Source organism: Oncorhynchus keta, chromosome 8 (genome assembly GCF_023373465.1).
Source record: "Oncorhynchus keta strain PuntledgeMale-10-30-2019 chromosome 8, Oket_V2, whole genome shotgun sequence".
Taxonomy (NCBI): domain Eukaryota; kingdom Metazoa; phylum Chordata; class Actinopteri; order Salmoniformes; family Salmonidae; genus Oncorhynchus; species Oncorhynchus keta.
In genome coordinates, this window is record NC_068428.1 from 37,651,605 (window position 1) to 37,679,092 (window position 27,488).

At 43.0% G+C, this 27,488-nt stretch overlaps 1 protein-coding gene across 1 annotated transcript; it reads right to left on the bottom strand.

The window, feature by feature from the left end:
* Nucleotides 1–1,527: 1,527 nt before the first annotated feature.
* On the bottom strand, nt 1,528–26,260 carry LOC118370580 (thyrotropin receptor-like). The gene is made up of 9 exons (XM_052523330.1): nt 26,236–26,260; nt 22,519–22,582; nt 16,500–16,574; nt 16,215–16,289; nt 15,865–15,942; nt 15,315–15,383; nt 12,164–12,241; nt 2,371–2,559; nt 1,528–1,828 (listed from the first exon to the last, which is right to left on the bottom strand). Exons 1-9 carry the CDS (start codon nt 26,258–26,260, stop codon nt 1,528–1,530), a joined length of 954 nt encoding a protein of 317 aa, XP_052379290.1.
* Nucleotides 26,261–27,488: the final 1,228 nt, after the last annotated feature.

Consider the following 27,488-nt stretch of genomic DNA (forward strand, 5'->3'; position numbering starts at 1 on the left):
ACATTCCCATCCCTAGTGCCTGGTCACATTCCCATCCCTAGTGCCTGGTCACATTCCCATCCCTAGTGCCTGGTCACATTCCCATCCCTATCCCTATCCCTAGTGCCTGGTCACATTCCCATCCCTAGTGCCTGGTCACATTCCCATCCCTAGTGCCTGGTCACATTCCCATCCCTAGTGCCTGGTCACATTCCCCCTAGTGCCTGGTCACATTCCCATCCCTAGTGCCTGGTCACATTCCCATCCCTAGTGCCTGGTCACATTCCCATCCCTAGTGCCTGGTCACATTCCCATCCCTAGTGCCTGGTCACATTCCCATCCCTAGTGCCTGGTCACATTCCCATCCCTTGTGCCTGGTCACATTCCCATCCCTTCTGCCTGGTCACATTCCCATCCCTAGTGCCTGGTCACATTCCCATCCCTAGTGCCTGGTCACATTCCCCTGGTCATCCCCCTAGTGCCTGGTCACATTCCCATCCCTAGTGCCTGGTCACATTCCCATCCCTAGTGCCTGGTCACATTCCCATCCCTAGTGCCTGGTCACATTCCCATCCCTAGTGCCTGGTCACATTCCCATCCCTAGTGCCTGGTCACATTCCCATCCCTAGTGCCTGGTCACATTCCCGTCCCTAGTGCCTGGTCACATTCCCATCCCTAGTGCCTGGTCACATTCCCATCCCTAGTGCCTGGTCACATTCCCATCCCTAGTGCCTGGTCACACTCCCGTCCCTAGTGCCTGGTCACATTCCCATCCCTAGTGCCTGGTCACATTCCCGTCCCTAGTGCCTGGTCACACTCCCATCCCTAGTGCCTGGTCACACTCCCGTCCCTAGTGCCTGGTCACACTCCCGTCCCTAGTGCCTGGTCACATTCCCATCCCTTGTGCCTGCATTAGTGTTTGCCATTTGGCCTTAAATTGTGTTAATGATGGCGGATTTGATTGCTTTCCAAGTTTGTAAGTATACGTATCTCACTACACCCCCATGTGCCATGTCTTGAAATTTGCAGACAGTCAGAATAAAAGTTTACGTTGTAATACTTCTGACAGAATAAAAGTTTACGTTGTAATACTTCTGACAGCCAACTTTCTAGCTCCACCCACAACGTACAGCCCCTATAGCATTCCCAGAAAGCATGGATCATACTAGTTTTACACTTACATTTTTTACATTTTATCTCTTGTATAATACATTCTAAACATTAGTTTATACTAGATTAACCGTACATTTTCCTTAACTGTAATTTGGTTAGATATGCTCCAACTGTCTGTCCATCTTGGTTCCAATAGTTCATCTTTTTTTCTAAGAGATTGTCAGTTGGATATGCTCGCTGCAAGGTTTTGTATATCTTACCTATCATATGAACATTCTTTTCGGACTCAAATATGATTCCCTCGAGGTCGCACCGATGGCAAAGATTTCAAATCGAAATGTTGTGATATGTAACTTTTAAGTATTAAAGATACTAATGATATCAATAGTAGCAATGCTCCGGTTTCAGGCCCACTCCCCACCAGATTTTCTCCAGTCAGTGTGGAGATTGAAACAGGTGATCCTCTCTTACCTTCAGCATCTCCCCGAAGCCCACGTCATCGTCCGGCTGCCCACCGAAGTAGGCGTGGTAGTTGAGGCTGTTGTGGATGTCTCTCCAGGGGTCTCCCTGGGTATCTTTGAATACACCATCTCTGAAGCCCTCCTCACTGGGCTCCTGGTCAGCTGTGTCTGCAGTGGGGTCTCCCTGGAGGGATGGGACTGTGAGAGGACCTACGGACCTCTTCTGCTGCTGGTCGTAGAATGCTGTCAGGTTACAGATGATGTACTCCAGGTATCTGCAATATCCAGGCCGGGTTACTGGAAAAGCCTTTTGTGACACGCGTGACTTTGACGAAGGTCTTTCTGAATACAGTTTGATTGAGATCAAAATGTGATTGATAGATGAATGTGTTTTTTGTGAGCAATAATTATTGTAAGTGAAAAGTCAGTCAGTGGTCAGCCAGTGCTGTGGTAAAATATTGTGTAAAACAATGAAATTGAAGATGATCTAAAGTTCATTAGCTAGCTAGCCAGCCAGCCAGTTGTACTGCAATGATTCCGTACATTTTCAAATTAACTGCCAGTATGCCAACATTCCATACAATGCAGTCGAGCCACAGACGACAAGACTTAGACAAGTTGTATATGCAACATGTACTGATCTTGTATCATATAATAACTCTTCCCAAGAAAACTAAAATGTAGACATTTGTGGTCTGTTAACATATGTAAAAACTATGTAGTTTATACAGGTTAAATACAAATGTTCTGTATAAATAGCCTCTAAAATGTACGACATAGCCTCTAGTAATTTAATAGAAACTCGATTCTAACTCACCCTCGTTTCTTCTTGAGGTTCTTGAAGCCGCAGCAGTGAGAGGGGTAGGTGAGGTCAGCGGTGGTCAGGTGTTTGAAGGTTTTGATTGGCGGAAGCTTCTTGAGGTTCCAGGCGCTGCGTGCCATCAGCTCCCTGAGAGACTCCAGCCCTGCTGTGGGGAGGGACGACACCGCCGTCAGGGACACGTCACTGTTAGGGAAGACAGACATGACAGCTGAAGGTTACTGAGGGCTCATAAAGGGGGTCCTGACTAGAGGTCGACCGACTAGGATTTTTCAACGCAGATACCGACTATTGGAGGACCAAAAAAAGCTGCTACCGATTAATCGGCCGATGTTTATACATTGCTCAAAAAAATAAAGGGAACACTAAAATAACACATCCTAGATCTGAATGAATGAAAGATTCTTATTAAATACTTTTTTCTTTACATAGTTGTATGTGCTGACAACAAAATCACACAAAAATTATCAATGGAAATCAAATTTATCAACCCATGGAGGTCTGGATTTGGAGTCACACTCAAAATTAAAGGGGAAAACCACATTACAGGCTGATCCAACTTTGATGTAATGTCCTTAAAACAATTCAAAATGAGGCTTGGTAGTGTGTGTGGCCACCACGTGCCTGTATGACCTCCCTACAACGCCTGGTCATGCTCCTGATGAGGTGGCGGATGGTCTTCGGAGGGATCTCCTCCCAGACCTGGACTAAAGCATCCGCCAACTCCTGGACAGTCTGTGGTGCAACGTGGCGTTGGTGGATGGAGCGAGACATGATGTCCCAGATGTGCTCAATTGGATTCAGGTCTGGGGAACGGGCGGGCCAGTCCATAGCATCAATGCCTTCCTCTTGCAGGAACTGCTGACACACTCCAGCCACATGAGGTCTAGCATTGTCTTGGATTAGGAGGAACCCAGGGCCAACTGCACCAGCATATGGTCTCACAAGGGGTCTGAGGATCTCATCTCGGTACCTAATGGCAGTCAGGCTACCTCTGGCGATCACATGGAGGGCTGTGCGTCCGCCCAAAGAAATGCCACCCCACACCATGACTGACCCACCGCCAAACCAGTCATGCTGGAGGATGTTGCAGGCAGCAGAACGTTCTCCACGGCGTCTCCAGACTCTGTCACGTCTGTCACATGTGCTCAGTGTGAACCTGCTTTCATCTGTGAAGAGCACATGGTGCCAGTGGCGAATTTGCCTATCTTGGTGTTCTCTGGGAAATGCCAAACGTCCTGCACGGTATTGGGCTGTAAGCACAACCCCCACCTGTGGACGTCGGGCCTTCATATACCACCCTCATAGAGTCTGTTTCTGACTGTTTGAGCAGACACATGCACATTTGTGGCCTGCTCAAGGTCATTTTTGCAGGGCTCTGGCAGTGCTCCTCCTGCTCTTCCTTGCACAAAGGCGGAGGTAGCGGTCCTGCTGCTGGGTTGTTGCCCTCCTACGGCCTCCTCCACGTCTCCTGATGTACTGGCCTGTCTCCTGGTAGCACCTCCATGCTCTGGACACTACGCTGACAGACACAGCAAACCTTTTTGCCACAGCTCGCATTGATGTTCCATCCTGGATGAGCTGCACTTCCTGTGCCACTTGTGTGGGTTGTAGACTCCGTCTCATGCTACCACTAGAGTGAAAGCACCGCCAGCATTCAAAAGTGACCAAAACATCAGCCAGGAAGCATAGGAACTGAGAAATGGTCTGTGGTCACCACCTGTAGAACCACTCCTTTATTGGGGGTTTCTTGTTAATTGCCTATAATTTCCACCTGTTGTCTATTCCATTTGCACAACAGCATGTGAAATTTATTGTCAATCAGTGTTGCTTCCCAAGTGGACAGTTTGATTTCACAGAAGTGTGATTGACTTGGAGTTACATTGTGTTGTTTAAGTGTTCCCTTTATTTTTTTGAGCAGTGTATGTATGTATGTATGTGTGTATATATATATACATATATTATTGCAATGACAATTACAACAATACTGAATGAACACTTTTATTTTAACTTAATATAAATCATAATAAAACCTATCTAGTCTCAAATAAATAATGAAACATGTTCAATTTGGATTAAATAATGCAGAAACACAGTGTTGTAGAAGTGCAATACGTGCCATGTCAAAAATCTCATGTTTAATAAAGGTTGCCAGGTCTGGTGGTTAGTAGACCGGCGACATCGAACTCTGGAGAGAGGGAGCAGGATTAGGCATGACAATGATTGCAGTTTATTTTTTTCGTAACACCCACCGTAACACCCACTTAATCTGGAAGCCAGCCGCTCCAATAATTCCTTCAAACTCATGGCTTGTTTTTTGTTCTGACGTGCATCCTTTATATAGACAGGTGTGTGTCTTTCCAAATCATGTCCAATCAATTGAATTAACCACAGGTGGACTTCAATCAAGTTGTAGATACGTCTCAAGGATGGAAACATGATGCACCTGAGACTCATAGCAAAGGGTCTGAAGACTTATGTAAATAAGGTATTCATGTTTTTTATTTGTAATACATTTGCAAATATTTTAAAAAACTGCTTTCACTTTGTAGTTATGGGGTATTGAGTGATGGTATTTTTGGATTAATTTAATCGATTTTAGAATAAGGCTGTAACGTGGGTGAGGGACAAAACATTAACAAGATGTTTCCTCGTCTAGCATACTAGTTAAATAACTTGAAAGATAAGCCAAACAATGCATTAAATAAATCATTAGACTCTCTCACTCACACACAAACACACACACACACACACTGAGCAACACTGGAGAATAACAGTGTGGGTCGAAGACTGGCTGATTGTCAATCAGAGATGTTTAGGCCATGACCTCATGTGGTTGACCTCAACACTCAGCCAGGACATGGGCCCTGCTCCAATATTTATAGAATAGAAATATTCATCCATCCTTCCTTTCTTATGTAAACATAGAGATAAGTGATTTGGATGGGTATAATTATTACTTTCACCAATCCAGGTCAGTGATTATGTCATGGAAGGAAGGGAAGAAGGATTTCTGAAGTATTTGAAACAATGCCTTAGTCCTGAGAGGGCTATGTAGTCCACCATTCTCCCCGACATGCAACCATCTCAGAGGCAGAAAAAGGATGGTGATCCTGCTGCTGCTGTCTACCAGCCAGCCAGCCAGTCAGATCCCAACTTCCCACGCAGTTGCACTTGTTTTATCCTAGCTTGGCAAAATACAGAATAACAATCAAGCATTTTGTCAACAGTGATGACAGTATGGAAACTGGAGTTAGGCTTTCTCCCTACTACATTGACTGGTTTGCTGTATGATAAAGTTACTCACAAACATCTTTGATACAGATGTTTTTAGCAACTTCTGTGGTAGCTATTGCAGTTTTGATAGCGCAGTGAAAGTGCAGTAACTGCAGTCGAATGTGGTATTTTGGATGGAGTAATTGCAATGTACTGCATTTGATCTGCAGTTATCCTGCACTGTAACTGCAGTTACAATGCAACATTTCTGCAGTAAAGAAAAGTGGTATTTTGGACCCAGTATTTGCAGGATACTGCAGTTATGCTACACTCTAACTACAGTCATACTAGAGTGTACTTCAATCTGACTGCAGTTTGCTGCAAATACTACGTCCAAAATACCAGAAACTGCAATCATGGGCCCTCCCGAGTGGCGCAGCGGTCTAAGGCACTGCATCACAGTGCTTGAGGCATCACTACAGATCCGGTTTCGATCCGGGGCTATATCACAACCGGCCGTGATCTGGAGTCCCATAGGGCGGCACCCAATTGGCCCAATGTCGTCCGGGTTTGGGGAGGGTTTGGCCTGGGGGCTTTACTTGGCTCATCGCACTCAAGTGACTCCTTGTCGCGGGCCAGGCGCCTGCAGGCTGACCTTGATTGTCAGTTGAACAGTGCTTCCTCTGCCACATTGGTGCGGCTGGCTTCCAGATTAAGCAGGCGGGTGTTAAGAAAAAAATAAACTGCAATCATTGTCATGCCTACTCCTGCTCCCTCTCTCCAGAGCTCGATGTCGCCGGTCTACGAACCACCGGCCCTGGCAACCTTTATTATGTACACCAGCTCCCCATCATTACGCACACCTGGATCTCATCATCACCTTGATTACCATCCCTTTATTTATCCCTCAGTAGCCTCAGTCATCAGGCAGTATTGGTTTGTTTTCATGTTCAGTAGCATCCCCTGTTTTGTTAATCTGCCTTGCATCATTGTTATAAAACTCTACTTCTGCACCTGCTCCCTGAATCCCTGCGTATACCTGACAATCATTTGTAATATTCTTAGCTAGGCAACCACTTGTTGTTATGCTACTGAAATCGAACTTCAGATCATGAAATAGCCAGCTAGTTAGATAAAGAACTAAACAAGCTAGCCAGCTACCTAACCCTGTTTGTCACGGTCTTCATCTGAAGAGGAGAGGCGAGAAGGATCAGAGGACCAATATGTGGCGTGGTTTGTGTTCATCTTGAATTTTAATAGAGAAAACACTGAAACACACTATACAAAAACAATAAACAAAATAACGACCGTGAAGCTAATCAGAACTGTGCTGACACAAGCAATCAACATAGACAATCATCCACAAACAAACAGTGAAACCCAGGCAACCTAAGTATGATTCTTAATCAGAGACAACTAATGACACCTGCCTCTGATTGAGAACCATACTAGGCCGAAACATACAAATCCCCAAATCATAGAAAAACAAACAGACTGCCCACCCCAACTAACGCCCTGACTGTCACGCCTTGGTCTTAGTATTTTGTGTTTTCTTTAATTATTTGTTCAGGCCAGGGTGTGATATGGGTTTTTTGTATTGTCGTATTGGGGTTTTTGTAGGCATTGGGATTGTGGTTTATTAGGGGTGTGTCTAGTATAGGCTTGTGTAACGGATGTGAAACGGCTAGCTTAGTTAGCGGTGTGCGCTAAATAGCGTTTCAATCGGTTACGTCACTTGCTCTGAGACCTTGAAGTAGTAATTCCCCTTGCTCTGCAAGGGCCGCGGCTTTTGTGGAGCGATGGGTAACGATGCTTTGGGGGTGGCTGTTGTCGTTGTGTGCAGAAGGTCCCTGGTTCGCGCCCGGGTATGGGCGAGGGGACGGTTTAAAGTTATACTGTTAAATTGATGCTGTTGACCCGGATTACTGGTTGCTGCGGAAAAAAGGAGGAAGGTCAAAAGGGGGGTGAGTGTAACGGATGTGAAACGGCTAGCTTAGTTAGCGGTGTGCGCTAAATAGCGTTTCAATCGGTTACGTCACTTGCTCTGAGACCTTGAGGTAGTAATTCCCCTTGCTCTGCAAGGGCCGCGGCTTTTGTGGAGCGATGGGTAACGATGCTTCGAGGGTGACTGTTGTCGTTGTGCGCAGAAGGTCCCTGGTTCGCGCCCGGGTATGGGTGAGGGGACTGTTTAAAATTATACTGTTACACTTGGCTGCCTGAGGCGGTTCTCAATCAGAGTCAGGTGATTCTTGTTGTCTCTGATGGGGAACCGTATTTAGGTAGTCCGCCACCCCTTGTTTCACTGTGTATTTCGTGGGTGATTGTTCCTGTCTCTGTGTAGTTTCACCAGATAGGCTGTAATTAGGTTTCACGTTCCGTTTGTTGTTTTTGTATTTGTATAGTTATTTCATGTGTCACTTTTTTCATTAAAGTCATGAGTAACCACCACGCTGCATTTCGGTCCGACTCTCTTTCTACAAACGAAGAACGCCGTTACACTGACCATACTAAATAACGACAAAACAAAGGAAATAAAGGTCAGAACGTGACACTGTTGCCCCAAGTTAACGTTATACGCATGGCTAGTGTGCCTTGACCGGACCGGGTCCGGACAAATACGACAACTGTCTTATTTATTAATCAGGGATATGACACCTAGCTAGACAGTTAGCTAGCTAACTGTAGCGACTCAAACAGATTGTCGTCTTGCTATGTTTTGGGGGGAAAACATTGTTGTGACATGAAATACAAGTGATACTGTAATCAATGTGTAATAACTACTTAAATGAATGAGTGTTAAATTATGATGTGCAGTCATATTCAGGTCCTGATTGGTCAACAAGCTTATTTGATGCACCAAATAGTGTTATTTGACATATCTTTTTTGACATGCAAAGAACCAAACGGTGTCCCATAGGAATGGTCTGAGTGGGGAGGGGTAAACTGAAAACTAGCTGTTATTGGTTTGGGACTCACATTATTATTGGTCAATTAACAAACGTACCACCACCAGGCAGGCCAAAACTCCATCCCACCAAAACACGCTGAAATTTCAGGCAGTCTTTTCTAACAGCTCTTACACTAAAAGGGCATTAAACTACCAACAGGACATTAAAAACAGTAATATCTTATGCTTCACGGAGTTGTGGCAGAACGATGACATTATCAACATACAGCTGGCTGGTTATACGCGGTATCGGCAGGATAGAACAGCGGCGTCTGGTAAGACAAGGGGTGGCGGACTATGCATATATGTAAACACCAGCTGGTTCACGATATCTAAGGAAGTCTCAAGGTTTTGCTCGGCTGAGGTAGAGTATGTCATGATAAGCTGTAGACCATACTATCTACATAGAGAGTTTTCATCTGTGTTTTTCGTAGCGGTCTACATATCACCACAGACTGATGCTGGCATAACACCGCACTCAATGAGCTGTATTCAGCCATAAGTAAACAGGAAAACGCTCATCCAGAGGCGGTGCTCCTAGTGGCCGGGGACTTTAATGCAGGGAAACTTACATTTGGAAAATCTGACAATAATTCTATCCTCCTGATTCCTGCTTACAAGCAAAAATTAAAGCAGGAAGCACCAGTGACTCAGTCAATAAAAAAGTGGTCAACTGAAGCAGATGCTAAACTACAGGACTGTTTTGCTAGCACAGAGTGGAATATGTTCCAGGATTCTTCCTATGGCATTGAGGAGTACACCATCAGTCATTGGCTTCATCAATAAGTGCATCGATGACGTCATCTCCACAGTGACCGTACGTACATACCCCAACCAGAAACCATGGATTACAGGCAACATCCACACTGGGCTAAAGGCTAGAGCTGAGCTTTCAAGGAGCAGGACTTGAACCCGGAAGCAAATACAAAATCACGCTATGCCTGCCGACGAACCATCAAACAGTCAACATTTCAATACAGGACTAAGCGACACAAGCCTACCAGATGAGCTAAACTAATTCTATGCTCGCTTCGAGGCAAATAACACTGAAACATGCATGAGAGCACCAGCTGTTCCGGGTTACTGTGTGATCACACTCTTCCCACCTGATGTAAGATATTTATACAGGTCAACATTCACAAGACCGTAGGGCCAGACGGATCAACAGGACGTGCACTGCGAGAATGTGCTGACCAACTGGAAAGTGTCTTCACTGACATTTTCAACCTCTCCCTGTCCAAGTCTGTAATACCATCATGTTTTAAGCAGACCAGCATAGTCCCTGTCCCAAGAACAGTAAGGTAACCTGCCTAAATGACTACCGACCCGTAGCACTCACGTCTGTAGCCATTAAGTGCTTTCAAAGGCTGGTCATGGCCCACATCAACACCATTATGCCAGAAACCCTAGACCCACTCCAATTTGCATACCACCCCAACAGATCCACAGATGATACAATCTCTATTGCACTCCACACTGCCTTTTCCCATCTGGACAAAAGGAACTCCTATGTGAGAATGCTATTCATTGACTACAGCTCAGTGTAGTCAACACCATAGTGCCCTCAAAGCTCATCAATAAGCTAAGGGACTAAACACCTCCCTCTGCAACTGGATCCTGGAATTCCTAACGGGCCGGCCCCAGGTGGTAAGGGTGGGTAAAAACACATCCGCCACGCTGAACCTCAACACAGGGGCCCCTCAGGGGTGCGTGCTCAGTCCCCTCATGACTGCACGGTCAGGCTTACTCCAACACCATCATTAAGTTTGCCGATGACATAACAGTGGTTGGCCTGATCAACGACAATGACTAGACAGCCTGTAGGGAGGAGATCAGAGACCTGGCCGTGTGGTGCCAGGACAACAACCTTTCCCTCAACGTGATCAAGACAAAGGAGATTATTGTGGACTATAGGAAAAGAAGGACCGAGCACGCTCCCATTCTCATCAACGGGGCTGTATTAGAGCAGGTTGAGAGCTTCTAGTTCCTTGGTGTCCACATCACCAACAAACTAACAGGGTCCAAACACCAAGACAGTCGTGAAGAGGGCACAACAAAACCTATTCCCCCTCAGGAGACTGAAAAGATTTGGCATGGGTCCTCAGATCCTCAAAAGGTTCTACAGTTGCACCATCGAGAGCATCCTGGTGCATCACTGCCTGGTATGGCAACTGCTCGGCCTTCGGCTGCAAGGCACTACAGATGGTAGTGTGTACGGCCCAGTGCAACACTGGGGCCAAGCTTCCTGCCATCCAGGACCTCTATACCAGGCGGTGTCAGAGGAAGGCCCTAAAAATTGGCAAAGACTCCAGCCACCCAAGTCATAGACTGTTCTCTCTGCTACTGCACGGCAAGCGGTACAGGAGCACCAAGTCTAGGTCCAAGAGGCTTCTAAACAGCTTCTACCCCCAAGCCATAAGACTCCTGAACATCTAATCAAATGACTACTACTATTATTACACATTCTTAAAATAAAGTGGTGACCCTAACTGACCTAAGACAGGGAATTTTTACTAGGTTTAAATGTCAGGAATTGTAAAAAAAAAACGTTTAAATGTATTTGGCTAAGGTGTACGTAAACTTCCGACTTCAACTGTACATGACATTTGTACCAGTCCACCAATATGTCAAAGGCGTTTGAGCGATTAACATCAGATTTTAACTGAAAGTGTTGGGCAATGCAGTAAGAGATACATTTCTGTCGAGCGCTCACCTGAAAAAGAACGAATGAACTGCTTAAGTAAAGGAAAGGTACATCCCTGGTTAAATAAAGTACGGGTACATCCCTGGTTAAATAAAGTAAGGGTACATCCCTGGTTAAATAAAGTACGGGTACATCCCTGGTTAAATAAAGTAAGGGTACATCCCTGGTTAAATAAAGTAAGGGTACATCCCTGGTTAAATAAAGTATGGGTACATCCCTGGTTAAATAAAGTACGGGTACATCCCTGGTTAAATAAAGTAAGGGTACATCCCTGGTTAAATAAAGTAAGGGTACATCCCTGGTTAAATAAAGTAAGGGTACATCCCTGGTTAAATAAAGTACGGGTACATCCCTGGTTAAATAAAGTAAGGGTACATCCCTGGTTAAATAAAGTAAGGGTACATCCCTGGTTAAATAAAGTAAGGGTACATCCCTGGTTAAATAAAGTAAGGGTACATCCCTGGTTAAATAAAGTACGGGTACATCCCTGGTTAAATAAAGTAAGGGTACATCCCTGGTTAAATAAAGTAAGGGTACTTCCCTGGTTAAATAAAGTAAGGGTACATCCCTGGTTAAATAAAGTAAGGGTACATCCCTGGTTAAATAAAGTACGGGTACATCCCTGGTTAAATAAAGTAAGGGTACATCCCTGGTTAAATAAAGTAAGGATACATCCCTGGTTAAATAAAGTATGGGTACATCCCTGGTTAAATAAAGTACGGGTACATCCCTGGTTAAATAAAGTAAGGGTACATCCCTGGTTAAATAAAGTACGGGTACATCCCTGGTTAAATAAAGTACGGGTACATCCCTGGTTAAATAAAGTACGGGTACATCCCTGGTTAAATAAAGTAAGGGTACATCCCTGGTTAAATAAAGGAATGTGATTTCCTCGGTTAAATAAAGGACTAATTCATACTCACAGCAGCATTGGGCCACTGACAGTGCCAGAAAACATATTTTCATCCATCCTGGTCAGACGCCTGTTTCTATGGAGGTACCTGGAGAGAGAACACACACACATGGGCACGCACGCACAAGCAGACACGCGCAAGAATATAACCGACACACTTCAATCACTGTAATCATCCTGATAGCTCAAAAACACCTAATATTTTCACCGCTTTCTAAAGCAACACTGACTTCGGATGGATCAGATCTTATCCTGAGTGTTGTTTTAAATTAGCCATCGGAGAAGATACTTCAGAAACATACTGTAGAATCCCTACATGATAATAAACGTGTGGGGGGAGTGTTTGTCTTGGTATAACAGGGATCAAACACACACTCCAGGATCATTTCTCTCTCTGAGCGCGCTCCTGCCAACACAAACAGCAGTGTGGTAAGACTAAAGTGACTGCCCATTGGTTTAATTACAACTCCATAAGGACCAGCTAGGGTTGACTTGGGGTAAATGGAGGGATAGAGGGATGAGAGGGTCAGAGACATATTAATGTTTCATATCCTGACTGGAAAGGTGACAGAGAGGTGACCAAAAGGACGAGGGGAGTTGTAATTGTGACAGAAAGCAGTGGTTGGTTTAATCCCCATTTCAGAGCTTTGTGATTTCCACACTGAATGAGAAGGGCTCTCTATATAAAACAAGGTATTATTAAAACTTCATTCAATGCAAATCCAGGTCAGTCCCCAGTAAGATGAAATCTACATTTAAAAATGAGACCCTATATAGTGTTTTTCTCCCTTGGTAAAATAGTAGTCTGAGTATCAGCCTCTCCAGCTAACATTACACTCCTTAGCTAGTCAAGTTGTTGTATTTTCAGGCTTAAAACTAAGACAATCTGTGGTTGGAATTGCAGTATGTATTTAGTTTGGGAATTTAACCTTTTTTCAGACTGGTTTCCTCTGGACTAACAAAAAATGTTTGCCTAGCAACTGGATACCCACGTGTTCTGTGGAGAGAGAAAAAGTGAGAGTTCCAATATTTGCATTTTAGTTGTGCTTGGAGGATAACTGTGAGGGTGATCAAATCAGGATCACATCCACTGTTGTCCTCAAGCTCATTAATGATAGACGGTTAATATTTGAAGATGGCAGAAAGGCCGGTATCTTTGGCACAGGAGTACATGGAGTGGATTATCTAAAGCACAGGTGTCAAACTTATTCCATAAAAAACTAAAACCTACAGACACTAGGCCCTCCGTGGAATGCGTTAGACACCTGTAACAGCGTTTGTCTGTTGAAGGAGAAGCGCATGTTCTTTAATGAAAGTGAACGAGACATGAAATAACTTATAATATTACAAAACAACAAATGGAACGAGAAAACCTATACAGCCTGTCTGGTGAACAACGACACAGAGACAGGAACAATCACCCACGAAAACACTCACAGAATATGGCTGCCTAAATATGGTTCCCAATCAGAGACAACGAAAATCACATGACTCTGATTGAGAACCGCCTCAGGCAGCCATAGACTAATTAGTCACCCCACAAAACCCCAAGACAAAAAACTCACCACAATAACCCATGTCACACCCTGGCCTGACCAAATAAATAAAGAAAACACAAAATACTAAGACCAAGGTGTGACAACGCCCCTGTTGTAAAGAGACTGGTACCCAGGGCTAGGGAAATAGAGGTCATTTGATGCTTTGATGCGGACTTCCTGAAATCACCTTCCTAAAATATCCTATTTATCCCATGAGAACTAGAGCTTCCTAATCAAAGCTGGGGATAATCTCTCTCTAAGCACGTCTGAGAGAACTAGTTCAGATGTGTCCGGGATCTGAGAGAACTGGTTCAGATGTAGCCGTGATCTGAGAGAACTAGTTCAGGTGTGGCAGTGATCTGAGAGAACTGGTTCAGATGTGGCCGTGATCTGAGAGAACTGGTTCAGATGTGGCCGTGATCTGAGAGAACTGGTTCAGATGTAGCCGTGATGTGAGAGAACTGGTTCAGATGTGGCCGTGATCTGAGAGAACTGGTTCAGATGTGTCCGTGATCTGAGAGAACTGGTTCAGATGTAGCCGTGATCTGAGAGAACTAGTTCAGGTGTGGCTGTGATCTGAGAGAACTGGTTCAGATGTGGCCGTGATCTGAGAGAACTGGTTCAGATGTGGCCGTGATCTGAGAGAACTGGTTCAGATGTAGCCGTGATGTGAGAGAACTGGTTCAGATGTGGCCGTGATCTGAGAGAACTGGTTCAGATGTGGCCGTGATCTGAGAGAACTGGTTCAGATGTAGCCGTGATCTGAGAGAACTAGTTCAGATGTGGCCGTGATCCTACTACTTGTGTAGGGTAATAGTGTAATTTTGAGTAAGGAAATATACATGCCAGAAGTAAAAAATTGTTTACTCATGTCAAGATATTAAATAACGTAATTTTGTTATACAGAGATAACAAAACTTGCCGAAAAGCTGCTGTGTTGTTTAATAAGGTACAAATAACCAGGTCAAAAATCCAGACGTACAGGAAAGGTTCCCAATGCTCCCATGTAGGGAAATTTGAGCCTGCGAGAAGAGCCCTGTGTCTTCAGGATATTCGATGTGGGAAATGTGGGGAGCCGGATATCCAAATAGGCTACACATTAGCTATATATGTCTGGAAAACATTTTATCACAGGTAAGACATTTAACTTTTTTAGTATAGTCAGTTAGTAACTCCACTCACTACTTCTATAGTCCATTTGCTTGCATTGTTGGTCTTGGCTAGCTTAATGTTCTGGTTGGTAGCTAGCTAGCCCTCATTTATTCACCTGGCTGCTAGCACGTCATGAAAAGGGGCATGAGGGAAGCCCTACAATATGATGTTTTTCTAAGTAGTGAGAAAACTCTGGAGCAGGCAATGTTGAAAAGTTATCTTTAGACATGTTGTACTTTTATTAAATTAAGTTTTGTAATTGACTAAAACAAGCAGACATCAAGAAAACTGCATGGTCAAGTATTTGCTGTGAGCCAATGGGTAACCTAGGTAGCAACAGGTTGTTTTCCCCACAGGCAGGCAGGGCCGCAACGTTCTGTCTAATACCGACTGGGACTATTCTATTCCATATTGTATATTCTATTCTATTCCATTCCATTCTAGCTTTTAATGATAAGCTAAATGACTTACACAGCATCCAGTTTGGTCCCGTTGAAAGCATGATGTTGGATGTCTGTGAAGCCGTTACTGTACAGCATCCTGGAAGAGAATAACAACATTAGAAAACATTCATAAAGGTGACATTTTTACTGAAGTAATCACTGGGTAATTGAGTTATTAGGCACTAACCCACTGACTAACTTTCTGGTTGTACAAGTCACATTAAAATCAGTAATATCAGTGCTACAGTAGGTAGTGAACAACATGCATACTTTTGTGCTGAGGGATTTGCCTGTGTATGCAATTTAGTGACTAAAACCACCACAACATTTTCAATATTATTTTCTCCCCTTCAAAACCTAACTACTTAGCTGTAGGAGTTTGTTGTCTCCTGTATCTCTTTTCCAATGTGACCAATGTGCCCATAGCTTTGACATCTAATGTAATGGTAGTTTCTCTCCGGAAAACCTCTCTGGGCTGGCCCCAGCACACTCTGAGACTGCAAGTGAGGGTAATGTAATGGCCTATCCCTTATAGTGACAACACCAGTGAAACACTAGAACCAGGGCTGTGTACTCACACTGTCAGCACTTGGTTGGTAATACCGCGGAATGAGTTGGCTGGGACCTCAGAGATGTAAGGATGATCAGTGATCTCACTGTCAGGAGAAACAAGAGGAAATGAGGTGGCATCGCAAATATAGAAAACCTCGTCAGAGTGGGAAATAGCTAAGTACATCTCCTGGCACTATAGTAACCACTGACACTAGACTAACCAAGGCATATTGCGTTGAAAAACCTCCCTACTACTGAAGAAAGGAGGTTTTGAGTGTGGGATTTTATATATAGAATACTATGGTCGGTGGATTGTAATAGATTTCTATGACCTGAGTGACAAATAACAAAAAGTTCTGCCTACTAGTTTTCTTACAGTATGAAGTTCATATCATCTGAGTGAATGTTGGTGAGATCAGGGAAGATGGTGAGGCCAGTATTGAAAATACCCCTAGAAGGAACCAAAAAACAACAACTTAAATATATATAATTGATCAATTATGGGTCCTTTAACCAAGCCAAATATTTGAAGACAAGTCTCATCTCTTGCATCTTGTGTTAAAGTAGCATTATCAGTGGTTAGGAGGACTCACAATAGAGTTTTCAATGCTGTCAGAATGATGCTTTTAAATCATTGTATATGATGTGTAAAAGTGCTCACAGGTATTTCAGGTTTGGAAGGTTTTTAAATGCTTCTGGATCTATGTATGACAGACTCCTCGCATTCCGGATCTCTCTGAAATGGAAAACACAAAATGCTTAACCTTTTACTGCAGTGGGCTAAATCAGGGTCACACAGAGTGTTTCTTGGTCGTCTAAAACTAATCTACTGTGAAACAAAAGTATACACCTCACACACATGGTTATGGGCTTTACAAAAAGAAGAAGACACCTGTACCATGTCAGATATAGAGTTAAAATGTATTCAATTTGGAGTTTGCATCCCAATATTACATCACAGAAGAAAAATATAAAAAACATTTGTCACCAGGTTTTCAGCGTAAAATAAATACATGTTTATTAATTATGAAAACTATTAATGAATCAAATGTTATTGGGCACATACACATATTTAGCAGATGTTATTGTATGGGTAGCGAAATGCTTGTAACATTCCACCCATGAGCCCACTAGATCATTTGACTGCAGGAAAGGGATAGCTACACACACACACACACACTTGTAAGTGAACGACAAGGTAAACATAATGTTTTCCAATTTGAGATGTATTTCTGTGTATTTTAGGATTACAGGGATACTTTGGTATTTTGGCAAAGAGTCAGATGAACTTGTGGATACCATTTTTATGTCTCTGTGTCCAGTAAGAAATAAGTTAGAGGTAGTTGCGCTAAAGCTAGCAAGATACCCATAGACGTCTAGCCATTGCGCAAATGCTAGTTAGCATTGGCTCTCAAACCTACCTCTAATTTCCTTCATACTGGACACAGAGACATGAAATGGTTTCCACAAGTTCATCCAACTCTGGGGAAGTAGATGGAATCCTGAAGTATCCCTTTGAGTGCTAATACATTCTTTGCATTGCTCAGTAATTTAGCATACCTTTGCATCACAGAACATATTGTATATCACATACATCGAGGTGATACAAGGGTTTGATTAATTTCCAACAGTCCATCATAACTTCCCTTCATGTTGTCTAAAGGTCAGGACCGTCAAATCAAGAGTCGGCTTTCTATTCCGCAACAAAGCCTCCTTCACTCACGCCGCCAAACTTACCCTAGTAAAACTGACTATCCTACCGATCCTCGACTTCGGCGATGTCATCTACAAAATTGCTTCCAACACTCTACTCAGCAAACTGGATGCAGTTTATCACAGTGCCATCCGTTTTGTCACTAAAGCACCTTATACCACCCACCACTGCGACTTGTACGCTCTAGTCGGCTGGCCCTCGCTACATATTCGTCACCAGACCCACTGGCTCCAGGTCATCTACAAGTCCATGCTAGGTAAAGCTCCGCCTTATCTCAGTTCACTGGTCACGATGGCAACACCCATCCGTAGCACGCGCTCCAGCAGGTGTATCTCACTGATCATCCCTAAAGCCAACACCTCATTTGGCCGCCTTTCGTTCCAGTTCTCTGCTACCTGTGACTGGAACGAATTGCAAAAATCGCTGAAGTTGGAGACTTTTATCTCCCTTACCAACTTCAAACATCTGCTATCTGAGCAGCTAACCGATCGCTGGCAAATAGGCCACCCATTTTTACCTACCTCATCCCCATACTGTTTTTATTTATTTACTTTTCTGCTCTTTTGCACACCAATATCTCTACCTGTACATGACCATCTGATCATTTATCACTCCAGTGTTAATCTGCAAAATTGTAATTATTTGTCTACCTCATGCCTTTTGCACACAATGTATATAGACTCCCCTTTTTTTTCCTACTGTGTTATTGCCTTGTTAATTGTTTACTCCATGTGTAACTCTGTGTTGTCTGCTCACACTGCTATGCTTTATCTTGGCCAGGTCGCAGTTGCAAATGAGAACTTGTTCTCAACTAGCCTACCTGGTTAAATAAAGGTGAAATAAAAAATAAAAAAATAAAAGGTTCACGCGCACGCACACACCCTTACCCAGGGATACCGATTACATCCGTGTGGCTTAAACCTGCTGAGTGCTGACAGAACAGGGAAAGGTACATGTCTGTCTGTGGGAAAGACCAGGAGTAAAATCTTCCAAATCTCCACATACATCTAACTCCAGAAGTCAAGGTTCAATTAATGTTGTCTTACTGTGTTAACTCTTGTGCACCAGAGAGGGCCAGGAGAGGGGCTCTCCTCTTTGCTTGTCTAACCCATGTGGTGTGTAGGAACGCTGGGGACGAACGTGCAATCCTGGCCCTCCTTCACACACCTGGATAACCACACAGCACCCTGGCCAACGTGCTTTGACCACTGGGAGCCCTCTGTCTGACCCAGCAATGTGCAGTGAACCACCGCCCACTCACCACACTCAACCTGCTCCCCCCTGATTTCAGCCCCAAGGTTTGCCTGCCTTTGTTCAATGAAACATTTCCTTCCACCCTTCCAGCCCATCCCTCCACCCTACCTCTCCCCAGCCCCTTGGTCCCCCCCCAGCCCCCAGCCCCCAGCCCCAGCCCCTTGCCCTGAATCCTACCTCTCCCCTGAACACTACCTCTCCACCCCATCCCTCCACCCTACCTCTCCCCCTGGTCCCCCGACTCCTAACAGTTGCCACCCTCTACTGGCCACAAGCAGCTGACAGGAAGCCCAACATTAATTTGTTTCTGATCCTTGGAGGAAACGGAGAGAGATGCCATTATTGTGGTGTGGCACAACCACTGGACCAATCAGCTCTGAACAGACCCTGGAGATCCAATTCAAATAACTGGATCGGGGCTCAATCTTCTCAGGAGCGGGAGGTGTGTCAGGACTGGAGATTTGTGGAAGACTAAATCCATGACAGGGATTGGCCACAAAGAGAGCCTATCACAGAGGGGACAAACAATCACATCTCATCTAAAAGGTATATATATATATATATATATAGCAGATGTCATCTCAAAAGCCACTTCGCTAATATGCTTCTCTAGAGTGACATGGGATGGCAGTGACAATCTTCAGACCTTATGAAATGTTGTTGTCACCCACAAACTGGTTATGGAGACGATGTTGGGTAACAGAAAGTCTGTTGAGGATGCACTGTAATGAAATATATTAAAAAAAACTAGTTGTTTCACCTAAATATTATGTAGTATTGGTATTTTATTAGGATCCCCATTAGCTGCAGCAAAAGCAGCAGCTACTCTTCCTGGGGTCCACACAAAACATGACATAATACAGAACATTAATAGACAAGAACAGCTCAAGTACAGACCTACATCAACTATCCAGTTTTTCTTTTTTTTTTACAAAAAAGGGACACAGCCTACATCAATTCCAATACATACACAAACTAATAGGGGAGAGGTGTTGAAACCAGGTTTGCTGTTCATTTGAACAATATGAGATGGAACAGTTCCATCCAATAATGGTTCTATATAATACTGTACGCTTTCTTGCATTTGTTCTGGGTTTGAGGACTGTGAAAAGACCCCCGGTGACATGTCTGGTGGGGTAAATGTGCCCTTGAGTAAAGTTGGGTTGAGTATGCAAACTTTGGGGATTTTCAACACATTCATGTTTCTTATAAAAATAAGTGATGCAGCCAGTCTCTCCTCACTCAACTCATAGCCAAGAGAGACTACCTGAATAGTATTTATATCAGCCCTCTGGTTACACTACCGATCAAACCGGTAAGTGTATATCAGCCCTCTGATTACAAATTTAGAGCAAGACGTGCTGCTCTGTTCTGGGCCAGCTGCATCTTAACTAGATCTTCCCTTACAGCACTCGACCACACAATAATCAAGATAAGACTAAGCGAGAGCCTGCTTTTTGGAATGTGATGTCAAAAAGGCAGAGAATATATTTTTTTTAAAGACAGACCTCTCCCCATCTTTACATCCATTAAATCTATTTGTTTTTACCATTACAGTTTACATGTCTGTTTTGGAATGGGTGGCCATTAATAAACGGGTCCTAAAAATCTCTAAAGAGCATCGTATTTGGTACAAATCACTCCTTAAGTTCTAGACCTCAGCTGAATCTGGTAATGAATGGTGGGGCTGTTGAACAAGTTGAAGAGCTGCGGTTGCAGCTCATTAGCTGCGGTTGATGATGTATATATGGTTGAATCTTCAGAATACTAGGACACACATGCTTCGTTTAATGCCAGAGGCAGGTCATTGGTAAAAATAGAAAAGAGTAGAGGGCCTACAGAGCTGCCCTGCGGTACACCACACTTTACATGTTTAACATGAGAAGCTTCCATTAAAGAAAACTATTTGAGTTCTATTAGATAGGTAGCTCTGAATCCACAATATGGCAAAGGCTTAATATCAAATTGTTAATTTGTTTACAGAGAAATAGCATTGTATTTGCTCAAACACAATTATTTCCAACTGTTTTCTATGAGCTGGCAGCAAGCTTATAGGCCTGTTGTTAGAACCAGTAAAGGCTGCTTTATCTCTCTTGGGTAGCGGAATAACTTTGGCTTCCCTCCAGGCCTGAGGACAAATACTTTCCTCTAGGCTCAGATTAAAGATATGACATATAGGAGTGGCTATAGAGTCAGCTACCATCCTCAGTAGCTTTACATCTAAGTTGTCTGCCATGCTGGTATGAAGGGATCGGGCGACAGGTGCAGGAATGTGTAATAGGGGTTTTTATTTTCCCAAATGACAGCGTTCCATGTAATGGCACGTGGACAAAGACCAAACATGTATACAAAACACAGGGTTGAAACCCAAACAAAAGAGCGAGGAGTACCTTAAATAAATAACTCTAGCGCACAATGATTATCACACGGGATGAGACCCGTAATCTTCTGCGCACTCCACAATGGCACGAAAGCCAAAACATAACCGACAGCCCAATGGTGAAACAAAGGGCACATTTATACAAATACAATCAGTGGGAATGGGGACCAGGTGTGCGCATTTTCCGGAGGGATCCGTGACATTGTCAATGCCAGGAAGTTTGAAGTAACTGGTTCCACATCCTTTTCTTTTTTTACTCAACTTTTCGGTCAGTGTTTACCTGAATAGAAAAAATGTGTTGGCTCAAACTTGTTTTTGCTCAATTTGTCTGATATGTTCATTCAACTAGAAATGATTATTTGGGCATTTTATCCCCCCCAAATGGCTGTGGAAATAGTTAAACACACACTGCTTTTAACATACAACGTTTTCAACTTACATATTAGACAAACATTGACATTGTGCATGTTCATTTATACAGTAATTAGTATTCAACATGTCCTCAACTGGGATTTGAACTCACAAACTCTTGGTTCACAGCATTCTAATCTTCCTGCTATGCCACCATGTCAGTCTCAATAACTGATTTCAGCTGTATTGCTACACTTTGCACTTTGAAATAAATCTGTTAAAAGTAGTCAAGAAAAACTATTTCATTTATCAAGGAGTAACATTAAAGCAGAGTAATATTTCCTATCAACATTTGACAATTATACAGAAAAACCTAAAACTGCTTAAATAAATAAATAAATAAACAAAAGCAAAGATGCGAGAATTGTCAGATTAACTGATAATTAACACAGACGTGGTGGCAGGAAGATCAGAACGACATCAATAAAGAGATTGTGGATACAAATAATAATAATAATAGTAATAATGAGTGAATAAATTAACATGCACAATGTAATCATGTATGTCAAGTTGTAAGTTTAAAAAAATTGATGTTAAAAAGTGCTGTGTGTGTGTAATTAGTTCCACAGACTTCTGATAAAACTTTGACCGGAAAATTTGCGTAAACTAAAACAAGTCTGTGGATCCAGTTACTTAATAATAATTTAGTTGACACAACTATACTCAAATGCCTTTAAACTGCTAGTTCGTCGAAGGGAATTACGCTTCATGTGACAGCCAGTAATGGAAATCAAGGGAATTTACAAGTTAGTAATGGTGGTCCTGTGTGACTCAGTTGGTACTGCATAGTTGGTAGAACAAAGTCAGGAATGTGGGTTCGTTTCCTGGGGCAACCAATACGTAAACATGCATGCACGCGTGACTGTAGGAACTTTCAAAGCGTCTGCTAAATGGCATATATTACATTAGTAAGTCACTCACATGTGGGTGATTTTCTTCAGGTTATAGAATGAATGCCTCTCCAGCCTCTTCAGCGTCAGATCCACTGATATATATCTGGGAAAAAAATATATACTTCAATATGGCCAATCTACTGTCTGTTGACTCCATTCTAATGGCCACACATGACCAATCTACTCAACTACCCACCTGTCACATAGCATCTAAATACAATCAATTAACAAGTATGTACAGTATGCAACACTTTTACCTTAGTCATCAGTATCACTGCTTTCATTTGTTATTACTGAGTAACTAGTGTGTGGTCAGGTTAAAAAGTGTCTCAATTACAGTATCTTATTTGCCAATATAGAAGCACCTGGCTGCTATGTACTGGCTGAGGCAGAAGAAAATAAGAATCTTCTTTGCTTTCTCTCTCTTTCCTCGTAGCTGACTTGGACATTGGCCTCACAGGCTGAGATCAAGGCTTCATCTTGCGTTTAAGCGTTTTAGCTTGGTGATACCCCTTTCCACCTTTATGTACCTAGTGTATATTTTACCACATCAACTAAACCAGGGGAAGGCAACTAGATTCAGACGCGGCCAGAACCAACTGTAATGATAAAAATGTGTACACTGCAAATTGATCACAACTACGCCCAAAAAAAGAGATTGAAATTATTGTTATTTTCAAATACATATTTGATTAAATTCAGACACCGTCTATTGTTTTTTTTTCATACTTGGGAACAGATGTCCAGAATTATTTTCAGCTGAATTTCTGTTGATTTTACAGTCTTTTTTGACCAAAAACTAAAATCCTAAAAAAGCACCAATCCATAGAACAGTTCTACTGGATTACCTTGCGGATGCCTATGCTCTTGCGATGGGAATGCCGACATTCCTATTCTAGGATGGCATTAACTGTGATTAGCAGACAGCAGTGATACCAAACAGAAAACAGATCAGACGGAGAGAGAGAGAGAGAGACAGAGAGAGAGAGAGACAGAGAGAGAGAGAGAGAGAGAGAGAGAGAGAGAGAGAGAGAGAGAGAGAGAGAGAGAGAGAGAGAGAGAGAGAGAGAGAGAGAGAGAGAGAGAGAGAGAGAGAGAGAGCGAGAGAGAGAGAGAGAGAGAGAGGCTTGGATCTGATGTTTTTCCCCCTCTTTGGAGAATAAGAGACATGCAACAGGTGGTTTAGTAAGTCGCTGGAATTTAAATATAGCTTTATAGAGCTTTGTGGCTTTAACAAGAAACATGTGATCATACTGATGATGAAAAAGGGAAAGAGAGAGGGGGAAGAGAGAAGAGAGAGAGAGGGGGGGGAGAGGAGTGAGAGAGGGGGGAAGAGAGAAGAGAGAGAGAGGGGGAAGAGAGAAGAGAGAGAGAGGGGGGAAGAGAGAAGAGAGAGAGAGGGGAAGAGAGAAGAGAGAGAGAGGGGGAAGAGAGAAGAGAGAGAGAGGGGGAAGAGAGAAGAGAGAGAGAGGGGGAAGAGAGGAGAGAGAGAGGGGGAAGAGAGAAGAGAGGGGGAAGAGAGAAGAGAGAGAGAGAGAGGGGAAGAGAGAAGAGAGAGAGAGGGGGAAGAGAGAGAGAGAGGGGGAAGAGAGAAGAGAGAGAGAGGGGGAAGAGAGAATAGAGAGAGAGGGGGAAGAGAGAAGAGAGAGAGAGGGGGGAAGAGAGAGAGAGAGGGGGGAGAGAAGAGAGAGAGGGGGAAGAGAGAAGAGAGAGAGAGGGGGGAAGAGAGATAGAGAGAGGGGGAAGAGAGAAGAGAGAGAGAGCGGGGAAGAGAGAAGAGAGAGAGAGGGGGAAGAGAGAGATAGAGAGAGGGGGAAGAGAGAGAGAGAGAGAGAGGGGGGAAGAGAGAAGAGAGAGAGAGGGGGAAGAGAGAAGAGAGAGAGAGGGTGGAATAGAGAGAGAGAGGGGGAAGAGAGAAGAGAGAGGGGAAGAGAGAAGAGAGAGAGGGGGGAAGAGAGAAGAGAGAGAGAGGGGAAGAGAGAGAGAGAGGGGGAAGAGAGAAGAGAGAGAGAGGGGGGAAGAGAGAAGAGAGAGGGGGGGAGAGAGAAGAGAGAGAGAGGGGGGAAGAGAGAAGAGAGAGAGAGGGGGAAGAGAGGAGCGAGAGAGAGAGAGAAGAGGAGGAGAAAAGAGGGAGAGAAAGAGAAGAGGAGAGAAGAGAGATGGGGGAGAGAAAGAAAAGAGGAGAGAAGAGAGATGGGGGAGAGAAAGAGAAGAGGAGAGAAGAGAGAAGGGGGAGAGAAAGAAAAGAGGAGAGAAGAGAGAGGGGGAGAGAAAGAGAAGAGAGAAGAGAGAGGGGGAGAGAAAGAGAAGAGGAGAAGAGAGAGGGGGAGAGAAAGAGAAGAGAGAAGAGAGAGGGGGAGAGAAAGAGAAGAGGAGAAGAGAGAAGGGGGAGAGAAAGAGAAGAGGAGAAGAGAGAAGGGGGAGAGAAAGAGAAGAGGAGAAGAAAGAGCGCAAATGAGAAAGTGAGACAGTGAGAAACAAGTGTATCATCCTGATGATTGAGTGATTCACAGGAATTTAAATACAAAGCTTTAGGACTTTAACGAGAAGCTGGTGAATGTGATTGTGCTGATTGTGATTCACTCACATCCTTGATATGTTTACTAGGTTGGAGAAGACATCTCCTGGCACTGATTTCAGACGCGTCTCCAGAAGCCACCTGGAAGAGAAGATAGAGGCTTACGTTCACAGATCAAAATAAAGTTTACAGATGTATGTACAGTTGACTGATTTATGTACAGTTGACTGATTTATGTACAGTTGACTGATTTATGTACAGTTTACTGATTTATGTACAGTTTACTGATTTATGTACAGTTGACTGATTTATGTACAGTTTACTGATTTATGTACAGTTGACTGATTTATGTACAGTTGACTGATTTATGTACAGTTTACTGATTTATGTACAGTTGACTGATTTATGTACAGTTTACTGATTTATGTACAGTTGACTGATTTATGTAAAGTTTACTGATTTATGTACAGTTTACTGATTTATGTACAGTTGACTGATTTATGTACAGTTTACTGATTTATGTACAGTTGACTGATTTATGTACAGTTGACTGATTTATGTACAGTTTACTGATTTATGTACAGTTGACTGATTTATGTAAAGTTTACTGATTTATGTAAAGTTGACTGATTTATGTACAGTTGACTGATTTATGTACAGTTGACTGATTTATGTACAGTTGACTGATTTATGTACAGTTTACTGATTTATGTACAGTTGACTGATTTATGTACAGTTGACTGATTTATGTACAGTTGACTGATTTATGTACAGTTGACTGATTTATGTACAGTTTACTGATTTATGTACAGTTGACTGATTTATGTACAGTTTACTGATTTATGTAAAGTTGACTGATTTATGTACAGTTGACTGATTTATGTACAGTTGACTGATTTATGTAAAGTTGACTGATTTATGTACAGTTGACTGATTTATGTACAGTTGACTGATTTATGTACAGTTTACTGATTTATGTACAGTTTACTGATTTATGTACAGTTTACTGATTTATGTACAGTTGACTGATTTATGTACAGTTGACTGATTTATGTACAGTTGACTGATTTATGTACAGTTTACTGATTTATGTACAGTTGACTGATTTATGTACAGTTGACTGATTTATGTACAGTTTACTGATTTATGTACAGTTTACTGATTTATGTAAAGTGTACAGATCAGCATGTAGTTGTTTGAAGTCCATTCATAAGAAAAGCATTGTACCTTCCTCCTCCAGAGTCTCTATCATATCTGTAACAACTGATAAGATATATACCCATTTTGGCCAGTTATGCATACTGTACTAATCCCTGGATGTAATGTTGAGATCTTGAGGTCTCCTTGTGCTGGTTTAGTTAAGTCAGTGTACAGGGGTTACATTCCTGCCCTAGAGACACTCATCTACCTTACAGTGTGTAAGGTAAACTGTGCATGCTGCAAATATTAGAGTTGAAAGCAGACCTGTAACGGCTCTGGTTGGTAGAAGGAGACTAAGGCGCAGCGTGGTAGGCGTACATCGTATTTTTATTGACGACACCAAACAAAATAACAAAGACAAAAAACGAAAGCGCACAGTTCTGTCAGGCTCAGATACTAAACACAAAACAAGATCCCACAAAACCCAAAAGGAAAATAACAACTTACATATGATCCCCAATCAGAGACAATGATAGACATCTGCCTCTGATTAGGAACCACACATGGCCAAAAACAAAGAAATAGAAACCATAGACTTTCCCACCCAAATCACACCCTGACCTAACCAAACATAGAGAATAATAAGGATCTCTAAGGTCAGGGCGTGACAAGACCCACGATCACTGAAGACATGGATTCCACTATGACAGGGGTGTCAAACTAATTTTGCCCCGGAGGCCGCATTCAATCTTCAACGAGAAAATGTGCTGATAATAGTCCTCTATCAATAGTTTGGGGGATTTTCAATGTTCCCTGACTGTCTAAATCAAATCAAAATGTTATTTGTCACGTGCCGAATACACCTTTCAGTGAAATGCTTACTTGCAAGCCCTTAACCAACAATGCAGTTAAGAAAAATACCTAACAAAGTAAGAATTAAAAGTAGCAAATAATCTAGCTTTCATTTTGGCGAGCTGGACACGGTCAATAAACAGTTTGAATGTAGGTACATTATCAGTTGTCCACAGTTTGGATTAAGTTATTATATTGAGTTTGCACCCCCCTTCTAAAAGAAAGCAAGAAAAACAAGAGCTTTAGAGATGGACTGGAGACAAAGAGAGGGTAAGTGAGGTTATGAGGCACTCGACAGCTTATCCATTGCTTTCACAATTGTTGGTAATTTGGTATTACTCTACTCTGTACTCTACTACAGCCCTGTCGATGTATATGTGGGTCTACTACAGCCCTGTCGATGTAGATGTGGGTCTACTACAGCCCTGTCGATGTAGATGGGGGTCTACTACAGCCCTGTCGATGTAGATGGGGGTCTACTACAGCCC